This window comes from Apus apus, chromosome 13, assembly GCF_020740795.1.
Source record: "Apus apus isolate bApuApu2 chromosome 13, bApuApu2.pri.cur, whole genome shotgun sequence".
Taxonomy (NCBI): domain Eukaryota; kingdom Metazoa; phylum Chordata; class Aves; order Apodiformes; family Apodidae; genus Apus; species Apus apus.
The window spans coordinates 5,622,956-5,643,137 of record NC_067294.1 but is presented as its reverse complement, the minus strand read 5'-3'; the positions used below and the strand labels follow the sequence as shown (position 1 = coordinate 5,643,137).

The 20,182-nt window shown below is 47.0% G+C and overlaps 1 protein-coding gene across 3 annotated transcripts; it reads right to left on the bottom strand.

Moving 5' to 3' along the window:
- Positions 1-512: 512 nt before the first annotated feature.
- On the bottom strand, positions 513-20,121 carry HMGXB3 (HMG-box containing 3). 3 transcript variants are annotated; one of them, XM_051631424.1, is made up of 20 exons: positions 19,933-20,121; positions 19,227-19,374; positions 18,642-18,816; positions 17,658-18,197; positions 16,939-17,037; positions 15,291-15,422; positions 13,071-13,483; positions 12,535-12,710; positions 12,188-12,285; positions 11,535-11,636; positions 10,890-11,039; positions 8,960-9,261; positions 7,405-7,532; positions 6,661-6,792; positions 6,209-6,393; positions 5,393-5,612; positions 4,193-4,326; positions 3,676-3,792; positions 3,045-3,254; positions 513-2,481 (listed from the first exon to the last, which is right to left on the bottom strand). In XM_051631424.1, the coding sequence occupies exons 1-20, from the start codon at positions 20,027-20,029 to the stop codon at positions 2,011-2,013; spliced, it is 4,029 nt and encodes a 1,342-aa protein (XP_051487384.1). In that variant the 5' UTR covers positions 20,030-20,121; the 3' UTR covers positions 513-2,010. The 3 variants fall into 3 exon arrangements, with proteins under 3 accessions (XP_051487384.1, XP_051487385.1, XP_051487387.1); XM_051631425.1 differs by having other exon boundaries at positions 11,535-11,633; XM_051631427.1 differs by lacking the exon at positions 11,535-11,636.
- Between the last annotated feature and the right edge of the window lie 61 nt (positions 20,122-20,182).

Here is a 20,182-nt window from a genome sequence, read left to right as displayed (position 1 = left end):
TCGCCATCCATGGATTTAATGGGGGAATCATTTAAAATTGTGATGGGATATCTGACAGCAGTTTCTGTGTTTGAGACAGGTGTGTGAAGAAAGGCAGTGCAATGCCAAGGGCAGAGGCAGATGGGTCTTAGATGCAGCAGGAGCTCCAGCCCAGGCTGTTAGACACATCTTGAAGTTACTGGCACCTGCTGCAGATGCTCTCCTATGAAAGTCACCTCAGGAGCTGCCCTGTGCAGGGAAGTGCAGGAAAAAAGCAGGTAGACTGGGGAATTCAACCAACTGCAGAACCTGTTCTTTTACCATTTAGCTGTATTAATTTGATGTGACACTGGTGAGGTAACCCAAGAACTTCTTGAGCTGTTCCTCTCCAACACCTTGCTTTTAAGAACACCAGGCTTTTCCCCACCACCAGGGCAGTGCAGACTGCAATCAAGGTTTCTGTGCACGGTGTGTTTGTGCCCTTTCCCACTTCAGTCCTCCAGGTCTTGTACATGAGAAACAAGTCACTTAGCCACATTTTCACCCCAAAAATTGGAGATAATTTATTAAATTTATCACTGACTGAAAAAAGTCACTAATGTCTCTTATAATAAGTTAATGTTCTTAACAGAAAAAACCCAAGCCATAATTACTGCATTTGCTGAGACTTAATACATTTACTTTAACAGTACGGTACTCAATAGGTTCCCCTTCACAGAAGGGAGTTTTCAACCACACCACAAGCCTCTGAATCTTCCCCACTGCTCACCCAGACAAAATAAACTCCCTGGATGGCAACTTAGCAGTCTGGCATTCCCCCTCCTTCTTCTGCAGGTCACAGCAAACTCCCATCCCGTTACTTTGTCACCAGCACTAGCAAAGGGAGCTGGCAGCAGACAAGGCACACAGCTCTGCAGACACACTGCAGGGGCAGAGGTCTCAGCCCCACCCCTCTGAAGGAGCAGGAGACTTCTTGAACCCACCCCACGCTGTGTGGACATGGGCAGGGCAAATGACCTCTGAATGGGTGGGTGCAGCTCTCAGCTGTAGTCTCTCCTCTGAGGGAAGAACATTAAACCCTGCATGCTCTGGTGACACTGCATCCATCATTGTTCCTTGATCCCACAGACATACCTTGTGATGCTGCCCTAAGGGCAGAGCAGCAGAAACTCAAGTGCTTGAACAGAATGAAACTGCTAAAAAAACCTCACCAAACACGTATCCAGAATGTTGAGTGTCCTTTCCACATCCACCACCTCACACAGTGCTCCTACAAGCTCCAATGAGCTTGTTCCCCTGGGGCTCAACCAGTCAATTCTTAACTTACAGAACACTTCTCACTCAGTGTATATTTCAGCTTCTAGATGATTAGTGCTTATGTGAAGGGACAAACAATTCTAGAAACTTTCTGCATCTGAAGCACCCACAATCCCAGACCAGGGAAGCGCCTAAGATACAGTGTGTTGAAGCTGCACAGCTCCTCTTCCTCCGCAACTAAGGACTCTTTGCAGCCAATGTATATAAGAGCTCTGCAAGATTTCCAAGCAGGTGTCACGTGTCCTAAACTAATCTATCCAGAAGATTTTTTGGGGAAATCATCTTAGCCATCTGCCTTTCATGCCTGCTCCCACACACCCAGCCCTGCCACCAATATGCACAAAGAAGTCAGCAAGCAAGATTCAGAATTTAAAAACCTGTGTGCTTGACCATGTGTACACCCCGTCACCAGAACTGCAGCTCCCTTCTCCACTGCCCAGCTCCAGGGAGGGCAACATCCCACACCCTGGAACAGGGGGTCCATCGCACACCTCGGGAGGCAGCTGCAGCCTTCACAAGGGGGGTGACAGACCCACTCTCACAGCATCTCTCATGACACTCTGGAAGCACACAGCTCTTTGGTCATTTACAGCAATCAAAGCCACCAGCATCACACCTCCAATCTGTAAAAATAAGCTCTCAAGCCTCACAGAAGCTGGCCCAGCCCACTCCTCCACGCGACCACAGAGAGAAACCAACAAGCTGTTCCACTACTCAGCAACCTGTATCATCCTCCTGCTTCCCCTCTTCATTCTCTTCTGTTTCCGTTTTGATCTGGGCCACCCCGAGCCGGTAGAGGGCATCGCGGATCACCACCTCCCCCGGCTGGCAGCTCTGCACGACCTCCTGGATCTGCCGGTTGACGATCTCCCTGCTGGTGAGGAAGTCCATGAGGCGGTTGTAGAGGTAATAGTGCGTGGCGTTCTCGAAGGTGATGGGCCGCTGGCGGACGGTGCTGGTTCTGCTGTGGCCGATGGTGGCGATGACGGCGCTGTAGGGCTCCAGCTCCCGACAGAGGGAGATGCAGTGGTGCTGAGCTGTGGGGTCCTGGGGGCTGCTCTGCTCCAAACCCATGTGGACAATCCGGCGTGCAGAGGACTTGGTGATGGGGTGTGTGACAGAGTGCTCAGCCACTGTCATGTCTACGCTGTAGTGCTGGTCTAGCAGCTCCGGGCAGGACACATACTGGGAGAGAGAGAAAGAGACATACCAGCTAGAACAAGAAGCAGCTTTTCCACAGCTAAGAGGAACAAGTTAAAACTACCACTCTGCTGAACTTTAACCAGCACGAGGACCCAGGACAGAGGGAGGGCTAACTGATTCAGGCTTGCCCTCAATGGTTCTGTATGCTCCTTCCTCACTTGTCTGCCCTCAGAGATAATCCCAGGGCACTAGTGACCCTTTCCCACTTCTCAAGTAACGGCAGAAGTTTGAGACGTGTGAGTTGCTGTGTCAAAATAAGTGACATGCTCTGAAGTTCATGAGTTGAGCTGGTACAATGCACCTCCAGCACATCTCCTCCTGCTAAGGAGCATGAACCTAATACACGAGGTGTTGGGTAAGCAACACTGAACACTTTACGATACACTCAGAAGCTGGGCACTGGTAAAGCTGTCAGTCAGGAGACACTTAACAGGTCAAATGATCTTCAGGCATAACACAGGTAACAAATAATTGTTAATTAAATCTCACTGAAACTTTTCCATATTGCACTGGCGTAGCAGAGTGCAAAGGTGGATGTAACTAACCGTTGGAGGCTCCATGGGGTCAGAGAAGCAGCCCTGGTTTTTCCCCCACATCTGGGAAGTCAGGCCAGGACAGCAGACGTCTGCACACAGTGCCACTGAAGAGGCTGTATCAACAACATATACTGGAGGCCAGTGACGAGAGGAAACCAACAAGTCCACATGATCCCTGGCATTTTCTCCTCTTACGATGTACTTGGAGCCACACACAACCTGGAAAGAAAAAGATCATTAACAAGCAGCACAATAAAACTGAAAAAACTATGGGGAAAAAATAGTCTTAAGAAAATTAAGCTCCTCTTCGGGTACTCCAGGCAATACTGTAACCAGACAACTGCTTTCTCTACAGATGTTCTGGTCCCTTCTCACATACATTCACTTCATCTAGTTCAGGACAAGGTGATTCTCAACTCCACCTCAGCAGCAACATCAAGACCAGGCTTAAGCTCACCAGGCGACCTTGAAATCTCCTGCAGGACTGCTCCAAGCCCCCCCAGGCAGTGGGTTTCATTTCCAGGGCCCAGAACGACCCACTCCACTGCTTCTTTTTAATGAGGGGGCTCCACACTGGTTAAGTCAGATAATAGTGAATTGCAAGGTAATAAAAGGCATTGCTGACTGCAGGCTGCCTTACCTGATGTGGACACACTTTGTAGATTTTCCCTCCTGTGTGATGAGCAGATGTTTGTGTGACACTTGTCCCATTCTGTACAAACTCATAGAGAGCCAGGAGGGAGTAGCAGAGCTGGTCCTAGAAAAGACAGACCACAGAGAAAGTCTGTACATGGCTAAAATTAAAGGACTCCTCCAGGGAGGGAGAAGGTCCCAGACAAGGTCTCCCAAATCCTAATTTGCACTTTTAGCTTCCTAATCCCACACTCAGCACCCTGAGGAGGACAAGCAATTAGACGCCACTGAGCCTGTGACAAGGTAATTACAGGCCTCCTTCCTTCGAGCCCACAAAGGTTCAATTTATTTCACCACGTGTAAAGTTATCCTATCATCTGCAGGCACTCATTCCTAACCCACCCCTACCCTCAGTGCAGTCAGAGGAGAAGTTAATTATCTAGACTGGCAAGTGTGAATGAGGGAAAGACAGTGAAGAACAGCTCCACTCCTGCGGGCTGGTATGTGGGCAAACAAGTCATTACCTTTGTATCTGAAGCCTCCCAGGGGATGCTGCACTGTGTCAGAAAGCTCTGCAGCTCCTCCTCACTGTAAGAGCTTATCAGCTCAAGCCTGAAGTTTTCTTCCTGAAGGAGCCTCACCAAGGCACTCCCATTGCCTGCAAAGGCAGGAAACAAGTCTCAGCACTCATTCTCAGGAAGGGAAGCTACCAAAATAATTTCTTCTGAAGACTACAAAAGCAGAGATTGCACAACAACCTGCCAGCAAGAGAAAGCTGTGAACAGACCAGTTCCAAGGCACATCACAGCCCACACTTCTCCCAAATCCTATGATAATGAGGTCACCAGACTGAGTTCAGCAGAGCTGCAGGCTCCAGGTGCACTTGTCTATCCTGTTGTTTGTAACCTTTAAATAACTGGTTGGATAGACTTGGGTATAAACAAGTCACAGAAGGGTGCAGAGAAATGTGACTGCAGCCTTTGGACTGAGCAGCTCCAGACTTACCCTCCCCATCTCCTCCCTGATTCCTTCTCCAGAGCTCCACTTCCAGGGAAGCCCATTTATCCCTTCTGCAGCTCATCTCTAGAACAGCTGCAGCCCTGGCTGCAAAGCCAACTCATACACTTGTTAAGTTGCAAAGACAGTTTTCTTTCTTATACCTAATGTCTAAACTGTTCAGGCAACTGGGTGCTGACTAAATTTAGCTCTCATGCATCTGAGCTTATTCATCTCTTGGTTTCTTGTTACATGCAGCCAATGCTCTGGATACAGTGAATGTTGATACCACTGATCAGGGCTAACACATCCACCTCCAACTCTGTTTTTCAAGTTCTGTTAAAAGGATTCACCCTTTACCGAGATCATGATCTTGAGGCACCAAGTCCTGCAGCTTTCACAGTGCACGTATCAATCTAACATGAAACAAATACTGACCAGCACTCAAGTTGTGCCTGCACCCCTCTGCAATTAAGGCCACATCTCATTTGGGGTGCAGTGTTTTCAGGTCTCAGATGTATCAGAGCACACCAGTACATTCAAGCTTCACTGGGCAGGCCAAAGCTCAAGCTGCTAAGTGCCCTGAGAACAGCTGAGCTCACCCCAGCTCAGCAGACACAACATTTAAAGAGTCATGCATCACCAGTTCTCAACACTAAATAGCACCAGAAGACTGAAGCCATCACCAGGTAAAGTGCTCCCTTAATAAGAACAACCTCAGCCGTTACCTGGCACTGCCTGGGCATGCAGGTTCTTGTCCTTCTCAGTATTGATCACCATCGCTCCTCTCATCAGTGGAGGGAAAAAAGGAGCAACAATAGAGGCATCAAACTTTGTGATGGGGATGCTAGAAGGAAAAGCCACTTGCTCAATCACCTCTGTCTCCATCGTTGACCAGAAGTCTTCTACATTCACCTCACTTGATGACAAGAATTCTGGCCAGGTAAACTAGAAAAAGCAAGAAACACACTGGTCAAATACAAGTAACCAGTTAATTTGACAGTTTTGTATCAGCCTCACTCAAGGCATGAAGACTACCCAGGAGGCAACTCAGCCCAAAATGTAACAAGATTACTTCAGGCTCCTAGATTTCCCCACAAGCACTTTCCATGGGCAAAGAGTCAAAACCATTTATTTGACATAAAAGACAGAGATGCTGCACACTACCAGTAGGGCTTTGTTTCCCCTTTAGAGAAGACAGCACCTCAAGGAAACTGCTATTGGGGGAAAAAAAGAATGCCTTTGTGTCAAAGGCAGAAGGCCAAGTTCACAACAATAATCCAAGGTGTCTGCTGTAGAGGCTGTGGGACAAAAGCTGTGGTCCAGGGACAGAGGATCTTGTTTTCCCCGAACTATACATCAACACCTCTAAGAGGAAGTGCAGGCATCACCACTCCAGCCACATCCTCTTGCCAGGCATCAGCAGAAAACTGCTCACAGAGCTCGCATGTAGTTTTCGTGCATCACAAAGACCAGAGTCAGCAAAAGTCACTACGAGATCCACTATGAACACCAACAGGACGTGAAGTTTGTGAGAAGCCTACCTCTATATTTTTCAGTGCCAGGACATTTTCCACATTCCTCTGGGCTATTTCCACCTTGGGGGTTATGCCACAGATTCCACAGATCATATCATTGTAATCCCGGACTGTCAGGCATTCAAAGGCCCAGTAGCCATTGCACAGCAGTTCCTGGAGCTGAGCCCGCTCCTCAGGGCTCAGGCTTTTCTCTGAAAAGAGAACATGCTGTTGTTTCAGCTTTCACTTCCTGAAGTCAGTGGACAGGTTTTTATTCTGCGTAGGAGAACTAAACCTGTCCTCCAGAGAATTGTTACAAAGAACTGGTCACAGAGGTACTATTTGGTTTAGGAAGTCATTTAACAGAAACATACCACATCACAAGAGGTGAGTTTTCCCTCTTGATAGCCTAACAATCATCAGCAGGTCACAGTTTGGTGTGTAAGTGTCATGGTAAAAAAACAAGAAGGAAAACGCACCGGTTTGCTCCTGCACAGAGTCAAGGATGTTGCCAACAGCCACTCTGGGATCCTCTCCAAGTTTAATGTGGTTCCGGATTGCAAACAGAAGATCCAAGCTCACTAGCAACTTGTTACCCACATTGAAAAGGCCTGCAGTTAAAATAGGACAGTTATTGTCTGCAGGGCTATGCATAAAGAAACATATTCTTTATTGATACAGAAAATACTGGTACGAGTTCGGTGCTGAGGATAATGGAAACAGCTGGATAGTTCTTCTGGGACTGTCCTCTATGCACATCAAGATTACCTCCTTTCACAGACTTGCACCGAAACTCAAAGAGCTACAAGAACAGCAGCCAATCCATCTCCCCAGCATCATGCTACCTTGCAGGAGGCCCACAGTGCCTGCCACTTGAGTCTTGCCAGTCAACAGGAGAAACTGCACCCTGCAGAGAGGTCTGACTGTGACCTCAGGGGCTGCCTCGCAGAACTCAACATTGATCACTCACACAGAGGAGAACCACACCAGTGAAGCAAGGCACAGCCTCTCCCATTGAAGCATTCATACATGATTTTCTCACAACTACAGATTAACTTGCAGAAAGAGCAGAATAGTGCAAGTCAGAAATAATTTAAGTTAATACACTGAAGCAGGGAATAGGCTTTTCTGTGCAAAGACAACAGCCTGTACAGTCTCAAGGCTCCTGAAGGGGTTCAGACTGTAGTCATGCTGCAAATTTGGCATGCTTACATTTTTCCTACCTGTGTAAATATCAGTGAAGCTATGGAGGGCCAGACACTGCAGGTTCAAGCACACTTTGACCTGAGCTGTAACCACCTGTAATCTGTTAGCTGTCAGCAGCCAGCACTCCTGAGGACCAGCAAGGGAACTGTAACAGACAACAAAAGATGACTCCAAGTCAAGCCAACAGGTTTTTCGGTCCAGTCCTGCAGTAACTTCAAATGTTCTAGTTATATCAGTTCATCAGTATGTCAGTCTAAGCCAGCTCACATCATTTCACACCAGGAAAGAAATAATCTATTTTAAAATGGATTCACCTGGGAGAGTCAGGTCACTACTCACCTTCTTTTAACAGCACTACGGCATCTCTCCAGCTCTATACTTTGAGCCCATGGTATTTGAGAGGTGGAGAAAATCTATGGCCCCAGCTGCCATAGAGAAAATCTATGCCCTTATTGCTGTGGGGCAATGACTGGTGAGTAGCAACACATTGTAGCTGAGAGCCTGTCCATGCACACAAACATCTGGAGGGGCCTGCTCCTCCACAGTACAGCTGGGAAAGAGGAAGTTCAGACAGGATAATGCCAGTTGTGCCCTAGTGGCAGAAATACAGCTGTCCAGCTGAGAAACAGGAATCAGCCACAGCAGCTCCCCTGGCTGGCAGGGGTTCAGCTGGAGGACCAGGGAGAGTCCCAGGCTGAGCAGCCCACCCCTGCAGCAAGGACTGACAGTGCACAGGTTGGGAAGTCACAAGGTGAGGAACAGGCTGCAAGACAGCACTGTTCTGTAAAAATTACTGAGGGTAACAAGGATCTCTGCTGGAAAAATGTCAATTAGTACTAGTCAGAGCAAAGAAAACATCCTTAACTGGTATCAAGAGTATCTTTTTTGTTGAGGAAAGAAACACAATAAACAACTTGACATTTTGCTGTGGGAAACATTTCACCTCAGGCTTTAGGCAACAGGAGGATGTTTGGTAGGCTCAGTGAGGAGATATCCTATGGGCTTTCATACAAATCCAGTTAAGGTAATCTAGCCTATACACTGGTGATTTCTTAGTCCTTCAGATTTCTATTTGGGTGTTTGTTCCAAAAAAGGAGTCACTCAAGCCCACGCTAAGCCATGAAAAGAACAAAAACATCCTAAGCAAAAAGATCCACATAGGAAATATTCATATCAGGAAGAGAGAGAAAAGGGAAATCACACCATGCACATCTATAATCCCACAACTTTACCTCTGTCAGCCTCAAAACATCAGACTGGGACACAAAGAAGGGATGACTAAGAAAAAGATTCTGTTTCAAAAAAAATAATAAAATTACATCTAGACTTAGCAGCCAGTCTCTGATCAAGCTGTACAGAAATGGTAACTATGACAAACTACACTGCACAGGAGAAACAGAAACAGCTTCTTGCTAACCAGCCCAACCCTTTCTACAGACACGTAGCTTATGCAGTGTCCCTGACACCAGCTTCAGTACCAGGGGCTAAAGCAAATACTATTCCAGGCACGCTTGTCACGTAACAATATCAGCGCGAGGTTGAAAGAGTCACAAGTCTAAAACAGAATCTTACTTCTGTCCCCCTTTGAACAATGGGCTGCTACAGAGGAGGCACTGCGTAGATGGAGACTCATAGTAGTTTGACCAGGAGGTCTGCTCTATGGTGACTGTCTCCTCACTCACGTTGGACAGGATGAGCCGCGAGCTGTTGAGCTCCTGGATGAGCGTGAAGACCTCGGCCAGCTCGGATTCGTTCTCTGGGACCTGCACTACCTTGCGCAGCAGCTGCAGGGTGGATTGGCGCTGGATCTCCCTCTGGGATGGGGTGAGGGGCTCACTGGTGTTCAGCACATCAGACTGACCCGGACTGACCTCCTAGAAAGAAAATCAAACACTCACATATTAAACTAGGCGAGCATGGGGATGAAATATTGCAAAGCCCTAAGAATTTAAGGTAGGAGAAACACAGTAACCTTTGTACGCAGCAGACTTGACTTCTCCACTGCTCAGTCACTGACTCCAGAGAGCAGCCTCAAGCCTAAGTTACTTCAGCAAAAATACTTTATTACAGCCCAGCCTTTCAGGAACTCCTGTAATATTGCTAGACCATCACAGATTTGGCACTAAACTGGAGATGGAGGATCAAGAGGGTGAGAACAACCACCAACAGGCATATTAACACTTCACTAATCCTGGCACTCATCACGGCTTTTCTCAGTTATCAATCCCATTCTTCTGTGGCCTCTGCTCAACCAGCCACAGCAGTCTGCACATCTCTCCAGAAGCAAGAAGTCAAGTACTAAATAAGATCTTGGGGCTGCAGTGTGCAGAACACACTGATCAATTACAACTGATCAACTGTCATCCTTACACACACACACACCCCTGACACACATATGCTGTCAAACCAAAAAGCTCAAGCACAGGAGAATGAAACTCTAGGTGACTCAGGGGAACAGTGAGAACACAAACAAGCCAATCTGTTTAATCACTTAAACTCTTCTGCCAACATTTCAGCCTGTTTTTCTGTCTAGCGTAGCAAGGAGATAAATGATCAGTCCAAAGCCGAGAGACAACAATGAACTGGGTGACAGGAATGGTAAACACATACAAAAACAGAAAATAAGAAAAAAAACCTAAATAAGGAAGAGACAAGCCACATGCCTTTCAAAATGCAAGCTAAGTGCACTGCTGTTCCTTACACAGCTGCTTATGCATGAGTTTCACACAAGCCAGTTCAGTTTGTTTGTTTGGTTTTTTTTTAAAGAACACTACACAAAGTTATGTTCTTCAAAATAAAAAAGGCAAGTGGGAGAGCCATATTACCCCAGTCAGTCTATATGCTGAGTGGGCATTTCAGCTAAGAACAGGACAGCTCCTTTTTTAATTTCAAAACAACAAAACAACCCACTTCTGAATGAGAAAAGATAACCTTTGAAGCTTCAAATGCAAAAGCACCACAAATAAAAAAAAAAAAACAAAATTCATTATTTACATCCATGTAGAAGAGCAGACAACTGAAAAACATCTTTTTACAACAGAAAAAAACCCCCACTTCATCCAACAACAAATGCAGGCTGGAAGTAAAGCTGCACTGCAAACCCCTAAAAATGGGAAGCTCTAATACAAGATGTACTAATTACATTGACATTAGCCACAAAGTAAAGCATACTTGGGAGTTTCTTGATGAAGTCTGAAGTTCAACAAAGCTGACACAACAAATGTGACTACAGGGGTGATATCCCCAGTATTTTTAAGCTACAGAGACATCCAGTGGTAGAACTGAGTGCACTCAGTCTCATTCTCAGCCTGGAGCTCCACTGTTGCAGGAGCTGGACAGCACAAACATCACCACAAGTATTTCCAACAGGACATCACTCCATTAAAAAAGCTTAGCATAATGAGAGAAAATTAACATGTTCCCACTGGTACCTGCAAACTAGGGTAACTTCCCTGCCCACCCACAACAGCCATTTGATGAGACAAACGATTCCAACCCTTACCAGGGATTTTGCTGTTTTCTCAGCTCTGTCTTTGGCAAGATTGTATCCACAGCTTGGACAGATCCGAGGCTTGTGCCTGTTTGTATACACGTAACTACAGGAGGGGTTCTTGCATTTCCCTCTGCCACGTGATGTTGCCAATCCCAAATCCTGAATGACACAGAAGAGATGTTTGCTGACCTTGACTTTTCAGTGCTGGCAGGATTCTAGAAAAGTCTGCTTGAATATCATGCGCTTTTTCACCACTTTGTAACACCTCCTTTAAAGGTCAAATGGCAGGCCCTCTCACTTTGCAGAGAGTATTTTAACTGGCCCTCACACATTTTGGCACCATTTCCAGAGACCACAAACACTCACACATTAAACTCATTTAGAAACCAGCGATCCTCCCTGCTGAACTCAAGGAAGGGATGAGGACTGTGCTAGGGCATGAATTAAAAATCCAGTTCTTAACAAGGTCCCAAATACGACAGCAACAGAGCACAGTCAGCCTGGATTAGGTCACCAGGTCCCTACACAGAACAGACAGTCTTACATGAAACAGGAGATACATTTCTGCAAGTCAGTAAAACAAAAGTCACAGAATGGTTTCATCTCAGAGATGACATTCCTCATGGTGTAAGACATCATCTGAAATATTCTCACCAAAGTTACGGTGCAGCTGTACTTGTAGGAAGGGAATATGTCTGGTTTGACCTCCACTACTTTAACCTGAGATGCTCGGCTGGTCAAAGCACTGTGAAGCTGCTAGAGATTGAAAGCAGAAAAAACAACACCCATGAGACACCTACTGAATACACACTCCCTGTAAGCAATACCTATCAGCATTTTTTACCCCCAAGAATCAAAGTTTATTTAATATCAGAGGACTACAACACATTGTTTTGTATACTAAAGCACTACAATTCAAACAGAATTATTACAGCATCTTGGCATATTCAGTTATAATTCACAGCTGAAAGACTCAGTACTCAGTATTGCATGTCAGATTATCAAAGCATTAGGAGATCCTCACTACATCTTCTGGAGGAAGGTGGGAGGTTCTCAAAGCAGCCAACAGAAGGACTGTCCAACAGCAGCTCTCAGTTCAGTTCCTACGCTCAACCATGTACCATCCATGCTGCTTCTGAGCCATCTCAAAAAAACTGTCAGTCACAGATCTCATCATTATAAGGCTGCTTCATTTTTATATTATTTTTCTCACCACTCAGGTGATACCTCTAATCTATGAAAAAAAAAACCACAACACAAAAACCCACAGGAAAATAATATGCATTGGAAGCACAAACCATACGTACTTTTCTCTCCTCGACGTTTGGTGGCTGCAGAACTGACTGGCCCAATTGTTTCAGTGTACTGGGCTTCAAGCCTGAAGTTCTCACAGGGGAATGCTTGTCTTGAAGGAAGATAAGGATATAGCAGGTGAGATATGAGAAAACAACAGTTATGTAAGATTTCTCCTCTGAATTTGACATGACCCAAGCACCAAGCAGGTGTTTCACGGCCCATTTACTGCACTCCCAAGTGTTTTTTCTAGTATAGATCACTGTCTCCCTTCAGACATATCTCAGTATTTGACACAGACCACTTCAACAGTGAGAAAAGACAAGTACACCCAAACCATACCAGAGATTTCTGCTTTTACCAGTATTGACAAAGGCCTGTCTGTTGCTGGGCTGCTCCGTGCTGGTTTCTCTCCCCACGCTGGCTGGCGCGGGCAGAATGGCTCGCATGGGTCTGGCTGCAGCCAGCAAGGAGGGCTTGGGTCTTGGTTTGCTCTTCACTTCTTGTCCTTTATGTGTAGCAGCTGGAGCATCAATTCTGAAAGATAAGAGCTACAACTGGAAAACAATTCCATGGATTCTCTCTCCACTCCTGTTTTCTTCTCTTGCCTGAACTGTGCTTGATTAGCACAGGAATCCCAGCTATTGCAGTAGAGGGAGGGGAGAAACAGTGCTAAGGATACATCTGCTCTGTGACTACAATTTGGCACTTCAAACAAAAATTAGCTCTGATGGACAACACAATCTCAAAGGAACAATCCTGAATGGGCAGAAAACAGACAGTAAACAGAACAGGTCTTGCAGGAAGCACTGCCAACAGCCTTCAGTTTCTTGGTTTAGTCCCATCAGCACCCAACAGACATCCTGTTCTCTCAGAACATATGGAAAACTGACTCACCCCACCAGCTTCTTTGCAGGGGCGTTTGGACCCAATGCCTCAGAAGATGGTGGCATCCCCAGCCCTGTGCCATCTTTTTCTGCCTGCTCCGAAGAAGAATCTCCTTGTCGCTGGCCCTCCTGCCCCAGCGGCACCGCAGCAGCGCAGCCCCTGTCCTCAGCAAGCACATTGTTGGCAAGAACATGAGCCTCGGAGACGATCACTTCTTCCCACTCGGTCTCCCGCAGTTGCCCTCCCCCAGGCACAGAGCTCAGCAACTGGCTGACAGCTTCAGAGCTTTCCAAGGCAGACCTGGAGGCACCCTCACTAACAGCTGCTGGCTCTGGGAATGTGAGCTGTTGACCTCTTTTAGCTGCTGGATTTTTTAAAGAGGTGCCTGAATTTGGCTCAGATTTGCTTTTTGGTTGCTTTTCCTAGAAACAAAGAGAAAGTCACATTTCAGAGCTTTCACAGGTCAGTTAGTTCCCTTCACACATGCCAGGTTTGCTTTGGCCTACTTAATGCTGGATCAAAAGACCAAAATCCTGAAGTGCTGAAGCAGTGAACTTCAGGAGAGCAGAAAGACATCATCTCCTACGACAGCAAAGTCCCTGTTAACATTTAATCTAGCCTCCTGGCCCTTCCTGTGTTATTCTTAGACACTGTGAAGAATCAGCCTTTCTTCAACTCCCTCAAATATCACCATTAGCATCAACATCACAAACTCACCCACCACCCTGTGTAACAAGGACCCACCTCCTACACTTCCCTTTCATAGCTTCAGCTCTCTGAGGCTGTCTGTTCTTCCACACTATTGAGGAACCCAGGGGATAGAGAATTTGTATCTTTTGGTTACATTCAGAAGAGCCTGGATTTGAGTGAGCCAGGACTCAAGAGAATTGCTCAGGAAGGCTTTTTGACTTTAAGAAAAATACTGCCTTCTAGATTAAGGCTACAGAAGCCTTGTGCTGGGGTCAATGAAGGTAGAGTGGAACACTGAATTGGTTAACATGCAAAAAGATATCAGAAATGGGACCAAGAGTTTCTGGTATGATGAACATACTAGTTCTAAGCTCCCTACAGAGTTTATACTCAGAAGGATATTCTTGGTTTTTAAAAGCAGATCTCTTATCATCTAGTGTCTTTCACTTCTAAGGAACAGGAATGTATGCATCTAACTTAGTATCTCTTCTACTGATGTTATTACCAGTTAAAAAAACCTTCTGGTACATGTTTTTCCCAAGGAATGACACCATAAAAATAAGTGGAGCTGTTTATGCAAACGTGTTCCCAGAAGAGCAAGAATAAAACTGAAAGCCAGCAAGACAACCCCCTCTAGAAGCCTCCAGTTCTGATCAGTGTAGGCATGCCTACAGGGAGCAGGAGCAGGCATCCCATATTGGGGCAGAAACATGTTTTTGCAGTTAGCCACTACTACTTTAGCAGGTTTAGAGAACAAAAGCTGAGACATCATCACTGGAATCCTACCATGGAGGAAACCAAACATCAGCTCAAACATGGAAGTTTGTCAGGTGGTTAAAAAAGTTCTTGCCCCTAAATGCTTAATGGATCTAGACACAAAGCAAAGGAGGTTCAGAACAAATCCACATAAAGCCACTGAGTATCAGTGCAAATTTTCACACTGAGAATATCCTTTAACTTGTGCCCAGGGAGCCCTGCTTCAGAGAGAAATTTAATAAACACATCTCTTCAGAGCTGACTAATTACCATGGCATTGCCAAGGTTTAAGGAGCAAGTACTTTTTGCTGTACACAGCTAGTACAGACGCCAATAACTTAAGTGGAAACCTTAATTTGTAAAACTTCAGACACATATAAATTACCACAGAACAAATGGTTCAACCAAATCCCTGAGCTAAGCTGAGGCTGTAGCAGGAAGAACAGGCAATGCCTTCCAATCACAGGAACTATAATGCAGGCAGAGGGCCAGAAGAATGTGTCCTCTCAGTGAGGGAGTTACCAAATGCAGGCCCATCTATTCTAACTGATACCATTACAGGTGGTGTCCTTACCCAAGGTGTGGGGATTCTGGGTCTGTCTCACCTTGGCCAAGTGTCCTCCACAACGGTGACCTGCTCTAGCACACACATTTGAACATGTGCAAGAATCAGATCTGACCTATCTGACCTCTTGTGCCAGATCTCCAGGTCTAGAAATATCCCAGGTGTACACAAAACCAGCAGATTTTGTCTCAACATCAGAGAAGGAAAAGCAAATTTACCTTTGGGATCCACTTCCCTCCCAGGAAGTTCCCACATGTCGGGCATTTTGGTGGTTTATGTCTGGTGACATAAGTGAAGGAACAGCCAGGATTGGTGCAATTCCCATGTCCCCTGCGGGTATAGGTGGTTGTCTGAAACGAGAGTTGTCAAGAATCCCTCTGGAGAGCTGAAGACCACAAAGCTGTGCTCATTGCTCCCTTTTCACTTGTAAGCACTTTACAAACCTTATCCAGCCAATCATCAGCTCCCACTGTTACTCCTTTTAATAATCAACCACCACACAGCTGCATGAGTCAGCACTGTAACTGCTCCATATAAATGCTCCATCTGTACAAGAGCCTCCATTACTACCAGAATTCAGATCAAATAGCAGAGATGAACCATGCATATGACCTCCTGGAGAAGATCATCTTGTGTTTACAGTAATGCAACATTTCTCTTGCCAATATGAAAAAGTCCCAATAAGATGCTGTAAAAATGATTCAAACAGCAATCCACAGTGAGGACTCATGTCAGCAGGGCAACAAGATTTGAAGACAAGCACTCATGATGTACAGGCAGTTTTCATTAGTGATGTTGTATGCAGTGGTCAGATACTCCCTGGTGCTTTATTCTAACTTGCTGTGAACTACTGCAACACCAGCAGCACCATCAGGCACCATTTATCAAAACAAGTACAGCAGAACCCACCATCTCTGCCAAGACAACAGCATCAACACATGGAGTTTTTGTCAGTGTAGCACTTCTCAATATTCTGTACTCAACACTCCTGAGGGAGCTGTTGTGCAATAAGTCCTTAACTAGGAATGTTTTTTTCCTAGAAATGCAAGTGCTGCTGTCAAATAAATGAGACAATCTTAGGTAGGTCCTTCTCAGGAACAAAATCCTGAGGTATTTTCATTCTCCCTAAGACACCTGGAAGAACATCACGTCATGTGCTGCTATAAATATCTGCTGTATGCCACCAGCTGGAAGCACAGAGGACCTGGAAAATAGGATTTGATGCTAGCTTATACAACACAAGGAGCTGCAGAGCTGACTGCATGATGAAGACCTACAATGAGTACAGAAATCCAGGTGGCTGAAGTGCTTAGAGAAATAATACTATTCTTCCTCATGCAACAGGCCACACAACCTCTTACAAGGTTCTCACAACCTTAGCTCACTGCTTCTCTGCTGTCACGTGGCCAAAGTGACAGCCACCCAGGAGACTGGGGAGCTCCTGTCTTCCTGTCTTAAGAGCTGATTCTTGCTCTTAAAGGGAGGGACACTGGCATGAAGACAAACATGCAACCAAGTAGAGAATGGAGATGGCAGACCCTGAAAAGAACAACACAGAAACTGCTGTTGGCCAGATGTGCTGTGACAGCATTAACTCCATCTGTTTCCAAGAACTCCTTGAAAAATGGAGCAGAAGCAGGCCCCTGTAAGACACACTAGGAAGTCAGAGACCCCACCAGCATAAACAAGGCATAAAACCAGAGACAAAAGATATATCAGCTCACCTGATGACTCCAAACTGGATTATCCCTAAGAGCTGAACCATAATCAAATCCTTCCTACTGTAACATCTTCAAGACAAACCTCTGGTTTGTCTCAAAACGTATCCATACCTTAAAAAGCCATACAAGCCTCTGAATTTCTTACCAATTTAATTGATGCTGGGTTCTCCACCACAGAATGAGCTGGCAAAGGTAACATGATGAACTGTGCAGCAGGTGCAGAAGAGCTACTCTCTTCAGTGTTCTAAAATGAAGACAAAGGGAAAAAACATGCAGAAAACAGGAGACATGGTGACCAGTTCCCCACCCTCTCATGAAAACGGCCACTGAACATACACGTTAAGAACTGATGAGACCAGAAAGTAGGGAAGAGAAGTGATCGTTTCCAAAGTAATGGCCTTATCAGATCTACTCTGGAAACGACCCCAGCTTGCCATTGAAAACAGCAGGTCCAATGCTCCACAGAATAAGGTTTTCTATAACCAACCCCTAACACCTCAACTTAAAAGGACTCCACTTCTACCTCTCTGCAACCAAGAAAACAGCTACCAGAAGCACAGAGGTAACATTTTTCTCCCCAAAATCTCGTAGTCCAACTGTAGAACCCAGCCCAATTATAAGAAACAACTCAAAACATCAGTCATCTCAAGGCACAAGTGCTATCAGCACGTGGCTCAGCCAACCTGCAAGCAGTGATGCTGCCACCACTGAGCTGCAGAAGCTGCTGTTCCCCTCACTGCCAAGCCCACCTGGTGGGTAACACTGGATCTCCTGCAGCCACCAAGGATCTCCAGTAAATTGCATTCAACAGCACCCGGACATGTCAGGGGAGATGCCAACAGGAGTCAGAGTGTCACAACTTACCCTCCCAGTCACCACAGTCACCACAGACACAGCATCTGAAACCTGGGGACGAGCCACCGCGATGTCTGTGGAGCTGCTCACCAGGGTCTCCTCAATAACCACCCGGGCTGTCTGGTACGGCTGCCCTTCTATTTCCAAAGAAGCCTCATCCAGGAGGAGATCTCCAGCCACCTTCTCTGTCACAGGCCCAACATAGTGAGAGAGAACCTCTGAGGCAACCACTTCTTCCACAGCATCTGGCTGAGCAAAGGAGGTGGCCTCTTCTGCCAGCCCCTCAATGGAGATGCACTGCTCAGGAATGCCAGCCTGGCTGGAGTCCACGGAAAGGACGTTCTGCACGGCATCACGGGAGATGTTGGTGGAAGCAGTCATCCCTTCAGGTGCTGCCTGACCCTGTGTCACACACAGCTCCAGTGACTGCCTGCTCCTGTCCTCCTGAAGAGTGCTTTTGGGAATAATTATATAATCGGAGCGAGGAAGAATCTTACGGAAACCTGGAATGTCTGGAACTACTGCGGTCCGAGCGGACACCTTGGAGTTCTGTGGGCAAAAACAGAGTGTGGAATAAATGAAAACAAGAAGAGATTCCATTCTCAATTCTGCCATTTTAGTGCCTAAAGTTCAAATGGTTTCCTGAAGTAGTTTGTTGGGAATTTCTCCACGTGACAGAGTTGGCAGAATACCCCTCAGCCCCGGTTTTGTCATCCACTTCCCCATCAATCACCCTGACGACATGACACAGAAATAACAACCGTCCCTGTCAGTGGGCACCGGATTCATTCATCTTGGATTTCCAAACATTGTTCCCTGACTGAACAAATGCAAAAGCAAGAGGCAGCAGCCTCACACACCACTTCTCTCCAGCCTGTCCTAAGCAGAAACACACACTGGAACCTGCAGTTAAATGATTCCTCCCCCCACAGAGCTGTGTAAGCACTGAAGTGACTCTTCACATGGCAAAGAACTGCCAGGAAAATGACTTACCGGGTCTAACCCCTCTTTCTCTAGCTTGGCTTTCTCCAAGTAGTAGCTTTTCTCAGCCACGCTGAGCAACCTCCAACTCTCACTGATCTTTTTGTTGATTTCAGATTGAGGGAGGTGGGGAAGCTCTTGCTGTACTTTCAAGTAAATATCATAATAGTAGAGGAGGTAAGCAGATCTGAAACGCAACCAGAACCGGAAACATTAACCTCATGCCACATAAATTCCTTTGGAAAAAGAAATCCACAAGGTTTATGTTGGTCTCAAGGTCAAATGACAAGCACATGACATTCAGTTCTACTTGTACATGCATTCTTTTAACCAAATGAACACTCAGACCCTGAGGAGACCCTCTGCAGTAAGGAGAAAGAACCTAAGGTAAATTATTCTGGGGGAAACAAACTTTAGACCCAGCAACAGCAGCACCAGTAAAGACAAGGATGTCAAAGCAGGCCCCAAGTGACAAGTCAGTGTTTGATGTAAGATGTTTTACACTCTGAAGTGTTCCAAGTGCACTGCAAAGCTCATTCTTATCAGAAACAAGGAAAACTGCTTAGCAGGAGCTAAATGAAGACAGAAAGAACCTACCTGGGCTTTTTAGCTTTTTCTCCATGATCACCAGCACTTTTATATTTCTTTTTCTTCTTAGATGGCACTGGTGATGCATAAGTGTAGGTGCCCTCTATTTCCTCCATTACCACAGTTACTTCAGTGCCATCATACGGAGCCTCCATTGCTAAAAACACACATTTCATGTTATGCACTTGCCTAGCACCGTGTTTCTCCCAACAAAGACTCCTCCTAATCACCTCGTTAACCAACAGCACCATCGGCGTGCACGTTTGGCTTTAATTAACCAAGATAACAACACGTTAGCTCTTTACTTATTTTTGGAAGAAAACACCTTCCCTGCTACGAGCTCCGCGCCGCCAGCTCGGTGCAGACCCCCTGCAGCTCCACCTGGACACCGCAGCTTCCCGGGATCCCCTCAGCCTGGCAACCCAGAGCAGCCCCCAGGCCCAGCAGCTGCGCGTCCAGCCTCACAACAGCACGGCCAGCAAGGCGAGGCCCGAGGCTGCACAAGCACGGAGACCTCATAATCTTCTTACCCACCGGATCTCCCGGGCGCCTCGCCCGACAACCCCGAGGCGGCTCCAGCCTCCGGGAGGACACGAGGAGCCTCAGGAGACCCAAGGGCAGCGCTCCCGGGGCACGGCCGGCCCCACCGAGCGCCCGGGGGGAGCCCTGCGGAGCCTCCGCCCCACGGAGAGGCTCTGGCGCCCGGCTCACTCACCGGGCAGCCCCGGGGACGGGCGGGCGGCCAAGCAGCGTCCCGCAGTCACGTCCCGGCGGGAGCACGGCGGCGCGGAGGAGCTGCAGGCCAGCCGCATGGAGAGAGGCGTGCGGAGCGGCTGGGCGGGCCGGGCCGCCCCGGCATGCTGGGCCGGGCCGCTGGCGGAGCGGGACGGCGCGGGGCCCTCCCGCCGCCGCCGGAAGTGCTGCCGGAAACCGCGGGGCGCGGCGCGACGGCGGGCGGGGCGGGA